The 20,995-nt window shown below is 31.2% G+C and overlaps 1 protein-coding gene across 1 annotated transcript in view; it reads left to right on the top strand.

Moving 5' to 3' along the window:
- Positions 1-1,279: 1,279 nt before the first annotated feature.
- LOC136981400 (uncharacterized) overlaps positions 1,280-20,995 on the top strand; it is a 34,550-nt gene continuing 14,834 nt past the window's right edge. Inside the window, exons 1-4 of the mRNA XM_067277715.1 lie at positions 1,280-1,413; positions 2,539-2,626; positions 4,613-4,665; positions 6,059-11,107. Coding sequence (XP_067133816.1) covers positions 2,581-2,626; positions 4,613-4,665; positions 6,059-11,107 — 5,148 coding nt within the window. The 5' untranslated portion in view covers positions 1,280-1,413; positions 2,539-2,580. The remainder of the gene's footprint in view (positions 1,414-2,538; positions 2,627-4,612; positions 4,666-6,058; positions 11,108-20,995) is intronic.

Genomic DNA, 20,995 nt, shown 5'->3' with positions numbered 1-20,995 from the left:
TATTAAAACTTAAGAATATTTTCAAACTTTTAACAACTTCTTAAAAACATCTCTAACATTAAATATTAAAGTAAATAATGCCACCAACTTTCACATGATTGAAAGATTCCCTCCAACTTTGGTCCCCAAAAACGTTTTTCAATGGCTTTCTAATAGATTCTTTCTAATATCTTAAGTAAATTTAACAATTTATTTTTGAAAATAATAAACTTTTCTGACAATAATTAGAAGCAAATTGTTTTTTGCTTTGAACATACAAAATTTAACGAATGGTTATTCTATGAATGTGAAGTGTATCTGAGCAAAGTTATTGAAGTAAACTAAAGTTTCTGATCGAATCTTATTAATTGCTTGATCAGCTATGTTTATAAAATTTAGGAAATAGGGTGAGAAAAAGACTTGGTTGAAGTAATTTAAAGAAATCGGAAGTTTCGTATGAAAAAAATTCTCGATTCATTGGCACGAATTGAAAATAGAAAGAATTTTTTCGAAATTATTGATGGTGTGTTTTTTTACAATGAAAATATTGTCGTTTATAAAAATTGCCAATTAGAAATAATTAATCGCGTGACGAAACATTTTGGATCATTCCGTTTTTGTAGTGAAGTTGAACAATTGCATGGGGGTTAGTGTTAAATCAGACATGTCCATTCTGTTGCATCGGATGACCACCGATGTTCGTCCATTTCCTTCTTTCCTTTCCATTGATTTTTAACACAGGATGCTCCCTAATAAGTCTTTCGGGTATTTGGATCAATTGTGCACTAATATTTTTACTTGATACACCTTTTCATGCATGAAATTCAATGACATCCGAAAGCGAAAGTTGAGCAAGTTCACAGAAAAATCAATTACTCGAATTTTTTAAACATAAGACATTACATTGAAATAATATAATAAATTTTAATAAAATCTCATATGTTTCTTATTTTAAAAAAGATAAATAATAACTTTTTATTTTTATTTTCAATTATAAGATACTATCATTTAGCCTAACTTAAATCCCAAAAATCTGTAGTGAAAAAAATGCCTTAAATCCCTTAATTAATTATGTTTAAAATTAAAATGTATTAAATTTTTATGAGTTTTAGAAAATAAATAAAAAAATTTTTACGTAAATAATGAAATTTTCTAAAATTCCAAATTCTAAACGACATTTAAAAATAAATTTTAATCGAAACAAAAACAAAATTCGGCATTTAACTGGAATAAAATCGATCAAATAAGGAAAACCGTATTGGTCAATTTGAATGATCCAACCGACGCCTTCGTGTTCCTCTGTGACGTCACCCACGACGTCAACAGATCCGTGAACCGGACGAAAAATGTAGAGCATAGCCTCGTACAAGTATAAAACCGAGTAACCACGTGTTTCTTGTGTATTATGAGATTTCTTCGAACGCATTAACACAGGTAAGAGTTTACTGTCTGTAAAACAAAAGTCTTGTCAGTTAATATCTTGGGTTTTTATCGTTAGAATTTAATTATTTTCCATTTGTAATGATACATAAATGAAATTTCCATTTGTTACTGAAATGTTATAGCAAAAAATACATCATTTTTTTCGGTTTAGGGTATATTGCATACGATGTGTTGACATTTTTATAGGCTTATCACTAAAAATAATATAATTAATTTTTAATTGAATCAATCTTAAAATTTTAATATTATTTCTCAATTGAAAAAAAAAACAATTACAGAGTTTATCATATTTCCCAGTGAACACAAAACGGTCTTTCTTTTTCTTTTTAGGTCTTTTGTATTCATTGCTCTATTTATTGTCCTAATTTCCTCAGGATTTCCTCTTTTTAATCAAAATTTATCATGTTTTTGGCGAATTATATTTAATTAATTGTACTTTTACTCTGAATTATGGAATTTCACTTTGAGATTTATATTATTGTGCTTCTTTTACTTCTTTTTTGTTGTTTTTTTTTTCTCTGGGAGTTCATCCAATTGATAGATCTTCTTCAACCGAATAATTAAGAAACGAAGACAATTTATAGAATTATCATCCGTTTATTCATTTGTACCTGCCTGTACAACCGTTGTTGTTGTTGTACCGTGACTTTTATAGAATTATCTATATTATTAATCATTACAAGAATTTCCTCTTTATTTCTAAGGAATTTTTATAAATATTTTATAAGAATTTTACTTTATAAAATCACAGATTTACCTAAAAGTGTTTTAAAAATGAAGGCTCTTCTGTAAAGCTTAGTTCTTCAGTAAAAATCTTTTTCGCGTGTATATTTTTCTTAATTTTTCACGATTAATTACTGATAACCATATGTTAATGAAAAACCAAGCTTCTTCAGTATAATCTCTAATTAATCAGCAATGTTCTAATTTTAATTTGTAGGTCATTGTCTTCTCTATCTCGGATTGTCACGATCAACAAGAATATTTAGGTTTCTCCAAGGATAATTAGGTCTATATTTTCGTTGTACCACTGAAGTCGTGGTTCTTAATTGCAATTTCCTGTTTGACCATTTTTATTATTTATTTACATATCTATTCATATTTTTCCTCCTACAGATAAAATTATTGATCGTAGCATGTGACTGGATTTCTCTCAAGATGCCTTCTTTATGGGCTGCGGGCTCAGCTTTTATTTTATTTACAGGTAAGTTGCTAAATTGTTCTACTTTCTTTTATATATATTTTTTATATAAAAAAATCGTAATTGTAAGTGAAAGCGGAGACTATTGTTTAGGTAATTGGTACTTTTATTGCTGTTAGACTTCCTATAGTTTGACTGGTACTTCCTGATTACGGTATCGTAAACATGAAGAAATTTACACTGTGTTTTGCAATATTTTAAACGTAAATAGCACAGAGATTTATATAAAAATTTTTACTACAATTACTTCGTAGTAGTTGCCTACGTGGACTCACTAAATAAAAGGATACGCCCTATCGCATGGCTTGTTGTTGACATGTGTTCCAAGCACTTTGTGGTACTCGGAAGTTCTCCTTGTCAATCTGTCAAGGTTTTTCTTAGTTTCAGGCAAAATATAAAAAATTGAAATATAAAATCTGATTTTTTAAAATAGGAAAATTAATTATTTTTTAAACTGAAACCGAACAAATCTTTTATTAAACATCATTTAAAATTATAATTAATACATCTTTATTAAATGGTGTATTATTTTTTTCACTTACTCAAGGTTAATTTAAAATATTTGAAATCATTACAAAATTATATTATAGTTAAAAAAATTGTAAATAAGCTTATAGATTCACACACTTCTCCGAAACAATTGTTGATAAATGTTATTTTTGTGCACGGTTTTAAATTTACTTTCTTTGATTTAAAAATAGAATGTATCGGATAAAATTACAGACTGTAAACTGTACAAAAGGGAAAATATACAATAGCAACCTCTTTATTCTAAAAACGTTTGTAATAATATCTTCTGAAGGTATTTTTGTTAGCTTTGTTAATTCAATTTAAAATTAAATTTAGAATCTTCGTATAAAATATAATTTCTGTCTTTAGACATCAGAGAGACAATTTCGTGTGGCATATTGTTGGTGCCTCTGAAATTTGAGGTTAATAAACTAGATCTAGAAGCATAGTTCTGTGATAGACCTCGTTAAAGTTTTCATTGCATTCGTTAAGCTTTTAATTTATTTTAGGAGTCGAAAATCTTTTTGAATATTTAAAAACTGCTTTATAATTTTTAATGATTCATACTTTCATTTAAATTATCCTCTTTTCGGTCATTGCTATGGATTATTACGATTCATATTGAAAATTCTCCCTTTAAAAAATTACTCAGAGTGCAACGTACTATTTTAGGGAAGTTAAATTTTTGATTTACTATTTTTCATCTACGAAATGACTATTTTTCTTCTAAAAAAAAACTAACTAAATTGTAGGCTATATAATTTATTTATAGACTTACAACTAGCAATATTACGTTCTAAGAGTTGAAGCGCTTGTAGATAATCTGATAAGAAATTTTAAATTTTATTTAATAATTTATCTTTTTTCTTTACTTAATTTTATTACTTAATTATACGTTTACTATATTATAACTTGATATTCTGGTTCCTTCAACTGTCAAGATTATCTTACCGTAAGGAAATTGTGAATTAAAATTTCATGGATCCAGGAATTAATGAGTTAATAAGAATATAAATGGATGCATAAAGGTGTGGCATTCAAAATCTAAATATATATATTTGTACTATTTTAAATCTTGAATAGAAAATTCAAAAATTATTCATCAAATGAGGTCACATACTTTAAATATGCACTTTGTTCATTCTAAGCTCTGAGAGTAGAATTACCATTATTCATTGTTTCTCACGATTCTTTTTAAATGAATATTTCTATTTAAGTTTTTTAAGATGTATCTGCTATCCAATGTCTAAGAGAAATGTTTTTATGATTAATCAATGGAAGTGGGACAGAGAATTTTTGTATATTATTAATTAGAAAACACATTTTCATTGAATCACTCGAGCGTAACTCTATGAGATTTTTAATTAAAAGATATCTAATTAAGATAAATAAAACTTTAAACGGCAAGAATTGGAAAGGAAAGTATAAAAAAACTATTTCCTTTATGAAAATATTAACATACAATCATATCTTTTTCAGCATGCATCATTAGCGGAGAAAATCAGACAAAACAAGCAAACAAAGATGATCTAGTAAGTATTGTACATTCATTTAAGCATAAAAAAATTTAAAATATATTAATAAATTTTCTTATTTATGCGTATAATACATTTTAAATAATAAGTAACTTAATATATAGTGTCATTTGTGATACTTTTTAACATCTATAAACCTATATTCTTAAGGAAATCGTCAAAAAAATTTAACGTGTCTTAACGCTATTGCATGCGTTTAACGATTTTCGATGCGTAAAGAAAATGTCATGATACTTTTAATAAACATTTTCCGCTATTGGGATATATCATATAAATGTCAAATGATAGGCAAAGAACTAAAAGTAGGCTTGTAGTCAACATCGTTTGTTGACCTTGTTGATTTTAAGAAATACTTGCGAACCAGAACGATCCTAGTTACGTTCCACTCTGCTTCCCAGTAATAATTATTTAACAAAAAAAAAATTAAATTCCCGCAGTAAATTAATATTAAATCTTATATAATTTATATGGCAATAAAGACATAAAGAATGATATTAATGAATATTAATGAAGGTTTATCAATTTCCTATTATGTAAGTATCGATTTTATGACTCATCGCTTTGATGGAATTATAAACAAAAACCTACGAACTTTTACCTTGAAATTTAACAAAATAAAAGGAGCAAGGTAAGGTAAGATATTATATTATTGTTCATTCACAATTGAAGACTAGAAACTGATTAAGATAAAGGTTTCGGTTCGTTAATTCTGGAATCTTTGACTATTAGTGATTGTTCGTGTTTAGTATAAATGATATTGTCTATTTGACAATTATCTTATAACGAAGGACAAATAACTTTAACTAAATGTCTTCCTTTAGGACAAAAAATAAGACTGTGCAGAATACATTATTCTATGAAATAGTTCTGTAAAGATGATAACAAGGACACAAAATACGGAAGTAGAATAGATAATAAATAGGTCACTAAAATTCTAATTTATTCGTAAAAATAATTATGTACTTGATTTAAGTAAAAATCTGATAAGAAGGAATATCTCTGCTGATATCAGTAATCTGTTGTTATTAACGTCGTTCTCGCGTATTATTATTATTTATGAATTTTTAGGAAGCTTATCCTTATGTATCAATAAACAGGAAAAAATTAAACTTGATTAACGTTACATTAATGCAGTTCAAGTTTATATATATATATATATATATAATCTTAGTACAAAAATAAACTAGTCTGAATTAACCTTGATATGTATTTATACAATCGCTACTTTGTGCCTTGTACTTAAAATGAGTAATGTCGAAATACTATTTAATATAATTTTTATAATTATAGAAAACTTTTCTGACGTCAAGGTGATTTGAATGAAAATAAATTCAAGTAATAATCTTATTTTAATTTTATTAATTTCTTTTATATTTTTTCTTAATTTCAGGTTGCTCAAGAAAGTACTAATAATAAAGATGAGAAAAAAGAAGATAAACTTACACAAGTACTACCTCATGTGACTTTTGATTGTGGTGGAAGGACTGAAGGATATTACGCAGATATACAATTTGATTGTGAAGTTTTCCATTATTGTAAACCCAATGGAGAACGCTTTACATTCGTTTGTCCTCCGAAATCACGCTTTAATCAGAAACATATGATTTGTGATTATGATAGGTATGGCATGAAATTGTGTCACACGGCTGAGAAATATTTTAAGTTGAATGAGAATTTATATCCAAAAACAGAAGATGAAAAAGGAGCAAATCTCAATTCAACTCCTCGAGTAGAAGAAGCACAACAGAATAAACCATCAAAACCTGTTGAAGAAACTAAATCCGAAAAACCGGAAAATAAAATAAAATTACCGTTTCAGCCACGAAACAGAGACAGTAAGTTCAAGAAAACATTTATTGTAACCGAATATTATAATAAGCAAGATTTATCTACAACTCAAGCACCCGTAATAGATGATGCCTCTCCTACTGTTTACAAGTGGTACACACCACCCGTTTTATCAAAAGACCGCGATAAATATAAGCATAAATATAAATACTCTGATTATTACCCAGATTATTACGAAGATGAAGATAATACAGAAGATGAATCGAGTGAAAATCATGACTCTGAGTCCGAAGAACACGAACAAAACGAAGACGAATATAATACAGAATCTGAAAATCAAGATAAAACGGTTACAACCAGTAAATACAGCGAAGAAAATCACGACAAAGATGAAAAAGAAACATTAAAAGAAGAACCTGAATCACACAATGAAAATATTCATAATAATCAAGAAGAGAAAACAAAAACAATAAAAGAGGAGCCTCAGAATTTAAGAACTTACGATCAAAATATAGAATATAATCAATCACCGCAGTCAGCTAAACACGAACCGTCTCAGGATGAATACGAAGATGATAATTATCAAGATCATTACGAACAAAAAGACAATACGCAAAATTTAACTCCGGTTAAATCTTACAAGAAGAACCAAAAAACAAAACGACCACAATACGTGTACAGAAATCACTACAACAAGCAAAATTCCGAAGATGTCAGTAGACCTACAATTTACATACAAGACAAATATAATGACCATGAAAATAATAAGGAAGTCGATCAGCATGTGCATGTTCCAGAAAAAGAACAGGAATATAACGATTATCACAAATCACATGACGACAGGAATCCCGATAGGTATGATGGAAGTTATTCAGATAACAAGAAACCAATACAATCTAGTTATGATTCAAGAAACGAAAAACAAATAATACCCGAAAGGATTCAACAAAAATCTCATGTACAAATTGAAAATCCTATTGTAGAGCATACTACTGATCCTACAGATGGAGGAACAGTTAAAACAACAACATTTTTCCACCGATATACGAAAAAATCGGAACAGCCACCTCAAACTATATTGTACGAAAAAGTTTCTGCAAGTACCGATTCACCACAACAAATCGAATATGAACAGCTTCCAAGACAACAGAATTATCAAAAACACTATGATGATAATGCTCAAGTATATATAGAAGAACAGGAACCAGAACAATATGAAGACGAGAATAAAGATACTCGCCGTCCTGTAAAAATTAAACTTTATGTAAAGGGAAAACCACAAGAACAACAAAAAGAATATTACGAAGAAGAATCCGATAGTGATTATAATGATAAAAGTAGAATTCAAAAGTCACATCCTGTAGATGAAGTGCATTATAAAGTCAGACAAGAAGAAAACTTACCTGTTAGAGAAGAAATCGTTTATAATTCAGATCAAAGATCTCAGCCCGTAGAATACGAAGATTATGATCAGGAAGATGGATCACAGAGTGATCAAAATGTTCCTTATGAACGTGAACAAGTACGAGAAACGTATGCGAAAGATCTAAATGAAAATCGTCCAAATGAAGAAGTAGAATACAGAGAAAGAAGACGACCAGTAGATAAGCCTGCTAGGCAAAGACAAATTTATATTCAAAGTCCAAGAAGTCGTACTACAGAAGCACCAGCTTATCAATATCACAGAGACGTTCCCACCTCAGATAACAAGAATGTAAAACCGAATGATCAGCAAAACGCACAATATGTTTATTATAACGAAGCTCGAGGACAATACAGATATACTCCTTCAGGAAAAGTAAGTTCTTATCAAGAAAAACGTCTTAAAAACGGAAGAGATGTAACTCACGAATCTCCAAATTCTAATTCCAATGCAAAAAAATATACAGTAAATCCTACTCCACAGCAACGACAATATAATCAAAATAGGCCTAGGTATCAAGAGAGAAAATCTGAATATAACCGACCTCATAATATACCCGAGCAAAGTAAAAGTACAGAACGAAGAAGAAATCGAAATGCACCAAATCAGCAGCAGACTTATATTGACCGGTTTAAATTTAGAAGCATTCCCGAACAGTCACGTACTTTGTATCAAGAAAAATTTACAAAACATGTTAAAGATCAACCGAAAGAAAGTTATGAAACTACTCCAACATATAATCGAAAGGCTCAACATGACGAAACTACTCATGGTAATGAACAGAGACAACAAAATAATCCACATTATCGTACTGAGCCAAAAAATACTCAAGCTAAAAAATATAAAATAATTACTAGACGTCAGAAACGGCAGGTTGCATCAAGATTACCGCTTAGTCAACAGTTTCAACAGTTACTAAATAAGTTATATTCGCCTCTAGAATCTACATCCCGAAATGAATTGAATAATTTCCGAAATTTTATTAGTAACACTGTTCCTGTTGCAAGTGCAAGCTCGTCTCGTAATCAGAATAGTTTCAGAAATAATGTTTCGCCATATCATGTTTATCCCCCTTCTGCCTATTCATATGCAAATGCTGATGTTCCTCAAAACAGACCCTTTCATAATAGAGCGCCTATTTATTCCGAGCCATCTTATAATCTCTCTCCAAACCATTATTATCGCCCATATGAATTGCCTCCCATCCCTCCTCCAAACGATTATTATTACTCTGCTGGTAATGGAAACAGAAGTAACGATTACCCATCAAGTTTAGAATCAACAGAATTCGATGATAAACCGTCGAGTGATGTAAATGATAACTCTTCACCTCCGTCACAATCCATAAATCATTCTGATGAACAAACGGACGATGTAAAGAGGCCGGAAGAAACTTATAATTCTCCCGATAATCAGAAATTGCCAGAACTTCATGAATTTCCATTTTTTAATCCGGATTTTCCATATAATCAAGGTGAAAATAGTTCGGAAAGAAATCCTCAAAATGTAGATTTTCCATATCTTAGAACACAAGGGGATAATTATCAGATTCCCGATTTAGGAGTGTATTTTGATCCTTATGGAGAATTAGGCGTTACACCTTTATATGATACAACAAATCGACCAGATAATAAGGATCATCCTACTGCTTCTCCCGAAAACGAAGAACATAGGAATACCAATTCTGAAAATCGTCCCGAAAATCAAGAATATTCTAATAATAATGTTAACCAAAATCGTCAAAGAGGAAACGATCAATCGGGAGTACAATATCACGTAACTCCTCCATCATATTTACAAAGAAATAGATACACAACACCGCCTGTTTTATCTTTATTCGTTACGCCACCTCCATATGTTAGAAATAACCGTGTTCCTCCAGTTTATGGAGAAGACTTTTTTAATCCTTCAATCAGATATCCTTTTGAACCTTCAGCAATAACAACAACTGAATCGCCATCAACGGATGATACCACAGAAAGATATATCACACAACAAGACAACTCTTTAACAACTCCCGAACCTACTACTCAAATTCCGGAAATCCCAGTTACAAGAGCGTCGAAAAGACCCTATCGTCGTAGACAAAAAGTTCCAATAGAACCGAAAAATCAACAAGAACTTGTAACGCCTTTACGAACTTCTTCCAGACCTCGACCAGCTCCAGATCGATCTGCATCTAGATTTAGACCTGAACCTACAATACCTCCGGTTCGGCAACAACAACCAACAGTCAGACATCAACCTCCAACAGTCAGACATCAGCCACCACCAGAGAGACATCAGCCTCCTCCAGTCAGACAGCAACTACCACCAGTCAGACAGCAGCCACCACCAGTCAGACAGCAGCCACCACCAGTCAGAACTTCTGCTAAACCAAAACCCACTGCACCACCACCTAAAACACCTCCGTCAAATTCGAAAGAATCTGATGACGATGATGTAAATCCTTTCCGAGGAAGCGTACCATTTGGAACACGGTTACGTCGTCCACCTTCATCAACACAGAAAAGAAACAGCGAGTCAAACGAACGTAATCCAAGCGCTTCAAATGTATCTAGAAGAAAAAGAGTTCACCAATCAGCAGCGAGTGACCGATCTGTGGCTATATTACAAGAAAATCTAGATAGAGTTTCTCGTCAAAATGTACAAAGCATCGAACGACCTCCTCAGCCTAGAAGAGCGAGTCACCGTTTTAGAACAACTAACAAACCTATAATTACAACCTCTTCCATACCCATCATCATCTCTGAAAATCCAACTCAGCAAAGCGATCCCTTCATTTACACCAACGTTCAGCGTTACGCGGAAGAGCAACAATTGCCCGTTAGGCCACCAATTTTGAGAGAAGATTCTCGTTCGAATTCGCGATTCGTACCAAATAATCAAGAAAACAAAAGCCGCAAAAGAATAAAACCAGTTAGAAGGCGACTTAGAGTGCACCATCCCAGGAGAGGTTATCAAGAAACAACAGAATTTTCTACAGAATCGACAACGACAACGACGGAATTATTAACAACTCCATTAATTATTCCAAGCACGACAATTACAGAAGCAATTGTGACAAGTACAACTCAACAAGAAGTTTCCGAAAAGCCGACTGAAATTCCAAAAAAACGAGTGTACACATCACGCCACGGTGGTTCTTTGCGAAACGAAAACGTTATAAACCGTTTAAAAACGAAACCAAGACTTTTCACGTTCGGTCGACCAACTTCTGATCTTTCTTAAATAATTCTATTTAAAAGAATATTTTAATAAATCTACGCTTGAAAGCATCACTTAACCAATTTTTTAAAGCTTCACAGTGATGTTTCCTATTAAATTAACATAGATAATCCAATTTTTAAAGCGAACCATTGGTCGATACGACCTGAGATAGTCGTGCAAAACACTTTTTTATGTAGAGTGTTTGTTTTAAAATAAAATTTATTTTAATTTTTGTATTGTTTTAATATAAAAAGTATATTTTAATAAATTAATATATTTATATTTTATTTTGTCTCTCTGAAAATACACAAACCTTTATACGAATAATTGTTTTAATAAGTTAAATATTTACTGGCAGATAATAATAATAATAATTAGTTTTTATAGTGAATTTAAATTAAAAATTTATAAATAAAACTCCATATTTGCAATTCGATTCAAATTTAATATAATGTATTTTAAATAAAATTTTATTTTTACTTTAAAAACAAGTTTATGTAAAAATTAAATTAAATTTTTTACATAAGAATTGCGGCTAAAGATAGGCTGTGAAAGCATTTTAAAACGTTGTTTTGTTAGCAAATTGAAATCTAAATTTTGTTGAGAAATCATTTATTGTCAATTCAAGCGAGAGAACATCGAACCAAAAAAGAAAAAAATTCTAATTAGGTTTTAATTAAAAGTCAAAAATAAATTTTCCTGGTAAATTAAATGGGAAAAGTAAAATAAATTACGTTGTTAAGAATTGTTAATAGAAAAAAAACAGAAAAAAATTCAAGGAAATATTTACCTAGTGGGAAAAAAGACTCGAATTGCTTTCGTATTTTTCGTTACCATCGTAAGAAAAAGGGACGATTTAATTAAATGTGAACAGGAAAACACTTAAGTAACTGTTTCCTAGTCGACACTATTTCAGATTTCCGAATAAAAATGAGGAAATAAAATAATTTGTAGATCTGTAATGCAATTTTTTCCGGTAACTTTTCATTTATCAATGTCATAAAAAATAAAATAATTAGAATGATAAATTAGATGATAAATTACATATAAAACAAGACTTCTAACATCCGACACGTTCAAATTCTCCTCTGTTATTTGTGATAAGTAAACGATGTGAAAATTCAATTAATTTTCACACAAAAGTGATATTTTGTTCGATTTTTAATTTTTTATATATTATAAAAATTAATTTGCTTTTCAAGAATTATTTACATAAATTTTTAATACATTCAATTTTTATATTATTTATTTATCATACAAGACATAAAATATCATTTTAAATAAATTAATAAGAATTCATTATGTAATATGTTTTATAAAAATTGTAGTTTAAGGTGTTTTATATTTATTAAAAGTATATTTATATAATAAGATACTTTTAATTAATTAATATTTTTTATTGTTTGTTTTAGTAAAATCTCTGATATGAAAGTGGTATATATTAAAGTTTCTCTTGATAAGTGATGAAAAATCTTTATTTCTCTTATTATTTTATTCATATATTTTATGGCTTTCGAAGAGGGTGGAGCATCATATTTGTGAAAGTTCGAACCCGTTTCACGTCCTTGAAACCTTGATTTATTTCTATCAGATCTGGTAAAACATCGTTTTGCAATCACATATAAAACAAATGTAGAAAACAATAACCTGTTTATAACTGTCATTTCCCTGTACAGATTGTAGATTTTTACAGTAATCTAATTATTAGAGAAAAAGTAAACAGAGAAAGTCAAGTTTCAACTATTTATTTTCGGTTTCTACACGATGATGGTGTGTAAAACGCATTTGTTCAGTTTTTAACAATTTAACAATAATTTGTAAACTTTTTTAGCTAAGCTTAAGACTAGTAAGCATGTATTTTTTTATGAATAACATGCTTACAATATTTTACGTTCTTACACTGAAAGTATAACACATTAAACAAAATATATCTCAAACTTTTAAAAAAATTGTTGTGATGTTTGTCTAAATCTTTACATATATTTTTAGAAATGTTTAAATTGTTATTAGAAAGAGAAATTGTTTGGAAATAATAATAATAATGATAATTTTTTAAAAAATAGAACAGAACAACAAACTTTAATCAATTTTTTAATCAAAAAGCATGTAGATATAAGTCTCGATGACAACTTAAGGAGGACATTTTAATTTTAGCACATTAACTCACATCAATTTCTATAGATTCAAAATTAGATTTTTGATAAATTAGATCATTGAAAATGTCATTCTTCCAGAATTTTTCTAAAATTTTGTATAGGTAAAAGAAATTAATCTATTAAATGCGTGTAATTTTAATGCGATAACCGGATAGCCGAGGGAGCCGAGGGAGCCAGTTTATATCGAGGATCTGAGATAGAATCCAGGTTTTATTCCGGATATATCGGGAACGTCTTCACCAACCGACTGATACTGGCACAGAATTATCCAAAATTTATCCTTTTAGCTATAAAAGTGAATAAATTAGTTTCTTTTATTAAATGTGAAAAGCTGTTTCTATTCATATTTTTATAGTTTTTGAAGAGGAATCAGGTTTGTAATAGCCACGACCCATTAATTCTTTCTCATACGTTTGAATTTTTATTGCATTTATTCATTACAGAATTGGATAGTTGTTCATCAACAAAAATTGTTAAATTAAGAAATACATAATTTTTTAAGAAAATAATTACGCGTACTTCAGAAAAATTATACATTATTGTAAACTCAATTTAAACTAAACATTAAACACTAAAACTCAGATTAATTTATTTATGGATTATTATAATAATTCACAGACAAATTCTTCTGTGTTATAAACGTTTTTAAAGTTGAAAGTTTGTCTTCCATTGATAAGATTAAGATTAATTAAAATATTAAACCACCACAGACTTTAAAATTACCCTCCAGTATCCTATAAAACAAAGGCTTGCAGAGGCTTACTGTGTTCACAAATTTCAGTCTATTTGTTGTTTACAGATCTTTAAGTGCCAGGCATGTCTGTCTGTACAACTCAGTCAAAAAAACATTACGTACAGACGAAATTTGAGAAAGGCCGCATAATCAAACTAAGGAGAGCAGAATAGCAGTCTCGCAGAAATACCCACCATCTAAGACGTTCTGACATGACCGTGATCAGGTGGTGGGGAGTGGTATCCAATTGCCCCAACACCTGATCACACTGTCAAGGCAGACATGTTCGGTGAGCAGGATCTATACGACCCAAACAGACCACGAGGGTAAATGATCACAAGGCAACCGAATCCCTGTTATGTTTGGAAACGGATGACTAATTGTTAGAGAATGGAGGACCACTAATGAGTGTTTCACTGCTGTTGAGCGACATACTACTTGCACGCTGCTCTGGGGTGCCATCTCCTACGACAGTCGGCGACCTTTAATAGTAGTAAGAAGACTATTGACTGCACAGTGGTACATTCAAGAAACCTCTCGTGTGTTACTTTTCACGGACTGTAAACAGCTATTTTCTAGCAAAATAATGGTCGGTCTCATGCAGGAAGGTGTCGCCACGTTGCTACACCTCCTTGGCTAGGTCTATTTTCAAATTGTGCGACCAGATTGGATGCCAGCTTCGGCTATCTACAAACAGTAGTGCAACTAGAACATGTAAAGGGAATGCCAAAGTTAAAATTTAATACGAATCACTAAACATTTTAATAAATTTTCGCTTTTAATACTTATTTAATGGATTATAACATAAATGCAGGGCAGGATCATCGCATAGACAAATGAGACAAATGTCTAGGGCCCGGTTTTTTGAACGGCCCGGTCAAACTGTCTGTTTTGAAAATATTTTTAAATAAGATAGTTTACTTTTCTAAATTTTTAGATAAAGTTTATTCGTATTTATATACTTACTTTTTAAAAACCGTATTGGCTTTTATTTAAATTATCTTTTTCATTATTCAATTTACCTTTCATGGGTAAAATATTATATTATTTAAATATCAACCAAAAAGGTTAAATTAAACAATTAATATTTTAAGGTAATATTGTTATTGTATAACAACTTTTTAAAATTTATAAACAAACTGTTTAAACTTTTCTAGAAAAACTAAAATTTATTGTTGTATATTAAATATTTTTTATTAATAAAAAAAATTTAAAATTTGTTTTAGTTTTTCACATTATTTAGTTTTGTTTTATTTATTGTTTTATATTTTTTGTGTGCTCTATTCCTTGTGGGAGAGGGAGGGTCCCGGTAAGAAGAAAATGTCTAGAGCCCCAAAGTGGGTTAATCCGGCCCTGCATATATGGATTGATTGGTTTGTTCATTTGATGGGATATTGCAAAGCAACAATGGCAATCTGCCAAGGGTGGACTTTTCATGGAGAACTGGTCCCTATTTAGGTGTTAGAAATTGAAGAAAATCAGGAAAACTTTACGTGGTTACGTTATTGAGGCGCGAATCCGCGGCTAGTGTTCAGTGGTTTTATCCAATTGGCCACTGCGAGGCTCCGTGGAGGATCTGGAGTGGTAGTCGCAACATCTTTTGGCAAATCTATCGCAGAATAGTATATGATGCCTGTAGGCTTCCATGGCCAACTGTATTGCAATACGTTTGCAGGCAAGAGGAAGTCCTTCTGTATCAAAGGCTACTTAAATTGTTCCTTTGCTTTGACTTTGTAATGATTTATTACCATTGTCGTTACGTACACATTAGCAAAAAAGATAAGCATTAAGAAGAAAACTAAAGTTTTGTACTTGAAAAATAATTTGTTAATCCCTAAACCATGAAATAATATACGAATGATAATCTCACTTTGTTTCTCTTTATTTACCAGAAATTTATGAAAAATAAATAAAATAAAATTTTAAAACTAAGTTTTCATTTAACAGGAAAATAGAATCTCTTTATGAAAACAATAAGATTGAACAATTTTAATTTTCGTAATATGATAATTATAATACAATATTATTTATTTATTTATTTTTAATAAAATAGGTTATTCTTTCTTTTCCTGTTTCTAATTTAATAGAAATCTTTTTAAAATAATTTTCTTATCATCAAATGCAATTGAGTTTTTTTCGGATTAGCCAAGTTCTATATAAAGAAAAGGAAATAAAAATGGATTTGAAATGAATCTGAAACGGTTTTCTTGGGTTTCGTCTTCGTAAGCATCATCCAGGTTTGAAACATTGTTCTGGATAATTTCCAAATCTATTAAAAATTCGAATTCCTTCTCATCTTTCCTAATTTATCTATCAAATAAGTGGTGTCTGTTTTTTATCTACGGCAGTGGCGGGGAAACTATCGCCCGCCAGCAATTGTAAAATATTTATTTTATTGACCACAATAAAAAAAATCGACTCAATTTATTTGAATTCACTTCTCACATTCTTACTTAGAAACCAAAATTTTCCGTAATTTGTATTTTAATTTTACAGATAAAATGAACAGAAAAGAAAGTTATATGAAAATATAATGAATTATTAGTTTTTATGGGAATATACTTTTGTTTATTAAAGGTTAATAATACTTTTTAATGGGTTTTCGATTAATTTTGAACGCGGGTAATTTTATTAAATTAACGTTGGTAACATTGAAAAAAATAATAATGTACGTTTTTTAAAAATAACAATTACAGGTATACCTCGACTTACGTCCCTCTCGAGTTACGTCGTTCCCGATTTTACGTCGTTTGTCAAAAAAGTATATGGAAAAATAAAAATCAAGTTTAAGTTAGTTTATTCGACTTGAAATCCGTCCCCATAAACATTGAAGTCGTTTGACGGCCGGATGGCCGAGCGGTAAAGGTGGCAACCTACCGCTCTGGGAGACCCGGGATCGAATCCGAACGGGTCGAATAATCCCCTGGAATTTTTCGGGGGGTGGTCCGTTCGGATATGTCGGGCTCCGTCCCTCACCACCCGGTCGCCCCATTGTGGGCCTGGCCGAACCCATAACGGGCCTACTAAAAGAGGCCCTCTTAGTGCCCACAGGGCGGAAAGAGTAAAAAAAAAAAAAAAAATACATTGAAGTCGTAATATCACTAGAAATGCGTTGAAAGCACATAAAATCATATTAAAATATGTACATTTACAGTAAATGTTAATATAATCATTATAAATCTTACAGAAGGAAACACGAAAACATCTGTGTTGTCGTCTTATTTAGCGGTCTTTAAGTGCTCATTATTGGCGTTTAGTTACGACGTAAGTCGAAACTACACAAGTAAATTCGACTAACGTCGTTTTTCGACTTACATCGCCTCTCCTGAAACCAATTACCGACGTAAGTCGAGGTATACCTGTATACAATTTTCTACTATTCAATAACTATTATAGTTTTATTGATTAATATAATTTTAACTACGAAAGCATCTCTTTGATGTTTTCGTAGTTAGAAATTTAAATGTAGATACTATATACTGTATATTGTCGTACTACTAGTGTATATCAATTGTATAAGTGACACCTCGTAATTATGAAAAAAATTAATTACATGGGCTGTTCACCCAGTAGTTGACCATGAAATTCCCAAGTCCGATCACTGATGTTCCAATTGTCGACCACAAGCCAACTGCAGTATTTATTTATATAAATTCAGTTGGATAAGTGGGAAATCTTACACATGAACATTTGTGTAAATTATGGTTTATTTACTACACAAACATGACATATGAGATGCATTGTTGCAGCAACATCATAAGTGGTTCCTGCTATTGGTAAACATTTCTAATGGTAACCTGCCGCAATAATCACAGTTAACATTTTTTAATTCATGCATTTCTGTATCACTATCTGAATCTTCAACACAACTTGCTTCTCAGTGATCCCAACTTCATTTTTATTTAGTGATGCAAAAACTTTTCTGTGTTTTCTCTCTTCTGCCATTGCATTTTCCGGAAGATATTTCAGTGTTTTTCTTCATTCTTTCCACTTTCCTTTATTCTTTTTCTTCTGTTTTGCTTGCTTTTTCTCTTTCCTTTTGTAATATGAACTGTCTCCGTGAATTGGATGCAATGGACGCTCTTTTCGTTCACGTTTCTTTTTGTACCAATTGATCGTAGCCAATACAAATGATGAAAAAAGTCAGGAGAAAAGTTTCCATATGATGACATATATGGAGTTGCTAGAGATAGATTGAATCAGACTGGATTGTTTCAGAATTTTCAGAACTTGATGCGGCTCTGATAGGCACTTTTTGGCTTCTAATAGCAGAAAGAGTGTATCAGAGAGTGCTTTTTCCGTATACTGATTTATTTTGCGTTTTTGTGCTTCGTTTTTTACTGGTGGTAATTTTATGCTTTAACACCTGCACTAAGAATTATACAACTGTTAATTTTGTTATTTCCAGTTTTTATGAATGATTTTGATTGGCTTGACATTTAAATATTAAATACCCTGGAATAACAGGCATTGGAAAGCCGGCGTGCATCGATGGCTGATCATTAGTTATTCTGCGCCAGTAATCAACCAGCGTAGTCGCACGATCGTTTATGCCGGTCAACAACTGAGTTTTCCTTATCGAGGGTCTCACATATTTAGCAGCTGTGAAAGGGAGACCTGGCAAATGCATTTTCAATTATGGACACATTTCACGAAAGAAGTCAAAAACTCCAGTACTCGACCACCGCGGTCGAACATGCGAATTTACAGTAGTCAACTGCCTCATTATTTGCATATTAGATAAGAATTTACTCAAAGTATTAGCTACGACAGGTTCTTTGATAGTTTTCCACCCACAGAAACAAGTAAGCGAGCTCAATAATAGGCATTTTGTAGAAAACATGAACCTGAAACACAGAACCTTTGTTATCTTTTAAAGGCCTGACAATACCTTACGTGGTCGACTACCAGAAGAGGTGTTGCGCAATAATTTTCCTTATTCCCGTGAGTGAGGCAACGTGTTCCTGTTATACTTACATGCCATTGAGAATGGGATCATCTTATAATGCTTCATGTGAAGATAGCTCGCCTAAACCTGTTCAGATGGACTAATTAACTAATTATGCACGAATTTCGGCTTAGATGGTCGACTACTGGAAGCGGTCGGCTATAGGAGCCTCTGCCCTATAAATATATATATACAGTTTTCAAAAATATATTATTATTTGATGGAATCATAAGGTATATATATATATATACCTTTTCACATGTTTCACAGATTTACTTGTGGCGGCCGCGTAAACTTTAAATGCCCATAACTTCTGATAAATGCATTTTTCGAAATGTTTTAAGCAAAAGTTTGTTTGTTTTTGATGTAGAATCATAACATGCAATAATAAATGAGGGTTCCCATTTATGAAAATATATTCGACCCCGTTCTTACCGATCGTAGACGTATCTTTGACGAAATCGATAGGCTCGTCTTATGATATAACTCGATGCCACGCACGGTGGTGTATTATTTTGTAGGTAAAAAGAGCAATTGCCTGGGGTCGCCACCAGCAGGGGGTCCGAAACCAATCTTTAATAAGAAAATATTTTCCTCAGAAAATTCCATCGAAAGAAAACGTCTGAAGTCAACACTGTATATAGAACCCCAAATTCAAATTTGCATGGACCCTATGAAGCTATAACGCGGTTCCAGTATTTTGAAGATCGATTCAAGGATACAAAATGAGCTTAAAATCTTCTATAAAAGTTTTTCAAAATCTGCTTTGTTTTTTAGACATTGATCCCAAAAAATCATATCGGAAACCAAATTTAAATCTCCCACCACACCAATTAGATACCACTGTTTGTTTTCCATTCCTATGTTACCAACATTCACAAACTGAAGCTTTTTATTTTAAATGTTGAAAATTGTTTTCTGAATACTTATTAGCCGGTCAGTACAAGTCGCTGGTTCGCTGTATCCGCGGAAGACCTATAATACTTTTTCAATGTAAATTTACATTGAAAAAGTATTGTTTTTCAACTATTCATTTACTGTAAAACGGATGGATAATGCAAAAGCTTCAAGTGGATAATACTTTGCATTTATTATAGTACGACGTACAGTACTTGGATAACATTTACTTGCTGAAAGGAACGTGTTTCAAACAGCATTTTCTATAAATTTTCCTATACACAAAAGAAGAAGGCGATGTCTCTAGTAGTCTTTTGAAAAGTATTTCCACCCAATAGGCACCAAGAAGGGCCTTTTTCCAGGCCCGTCCGGATTTTGCCAGTTTTGTAATAGGTTCAGTCGAGTGATGAGTGATAAAATCTGGAACTGAGCATCCGTAAAAACTTCCGGTCCAAGTATAAACTCGAAGATAATTCAAATTCTGTTCTATTTGTTAGAACCGGGTCCAAGTATAATGTTGAAATTGATAAATTTCCATAATGATGAAATAATGTTGAAATTATAAAAAAATGCATTAATGTTGAAATTATAAAACCATAATGTTGAAATTATAAAAAAACAAGGAATATATATACCCATATATCTTTTCAAGCCACGCTTTTTGATCATTTTGTTAGGAAGAAATAATAAGGATCTGTAGCAATTAGTCAGTTTCCGTTCTGCCGAAACCATCGCTCTTTCAACAATAGAATTTCTTTTTTCTTTACAGACATTAAGATAGCTTCCTTTTATCATGCTAATCACGGATTTTGCCTGGTTTAAAATAGGTGCGTCAAGGTGGTAAGAGAAGGCCCAACAAATGCAAATTAAATCACTTATGAAAATTTCTGATTTTTCGAACTCAGAGGCGTATGTAGACATTTCAAACTGGCAGGCTGGTGTCTTAGCCGCATTAGTTATCCGGCTGTCGATGTGACAAACTATTTTTCCCTATGTTCTCCTCTCTCAGTTAAACTTTAAAGTTGGGAACAGGCATACATTAAAATCATAAAACAGAAATAGAAAATATTCTTATGTTTTCGGTTTTCTTTAGGTTTTAGTTTTGACAAAGGAACAGACGTAATTTAAACTGAATTCTGAAATAAAATTTGCTGTTTATACTTAAACTAAGC

This window comes from Centruroides vittatus, unplaced genomic scaffold (genome assembly GCF_030686945.1).
Source record: "Centruroides vittatus isolate TY-2023 unplaced genomic scaffold, ASM3068694v2 contig_754, whole genome shotgun sequence".
NCBI lineage: Eukaryota > Metazoa > Arthropoda > Arachnida > Scorpiones > Buthidae > Centruroides > Centruroides vittatus.
This window is presented reverse-complemented; position numbering and strand designations above follow the sequence as displayed.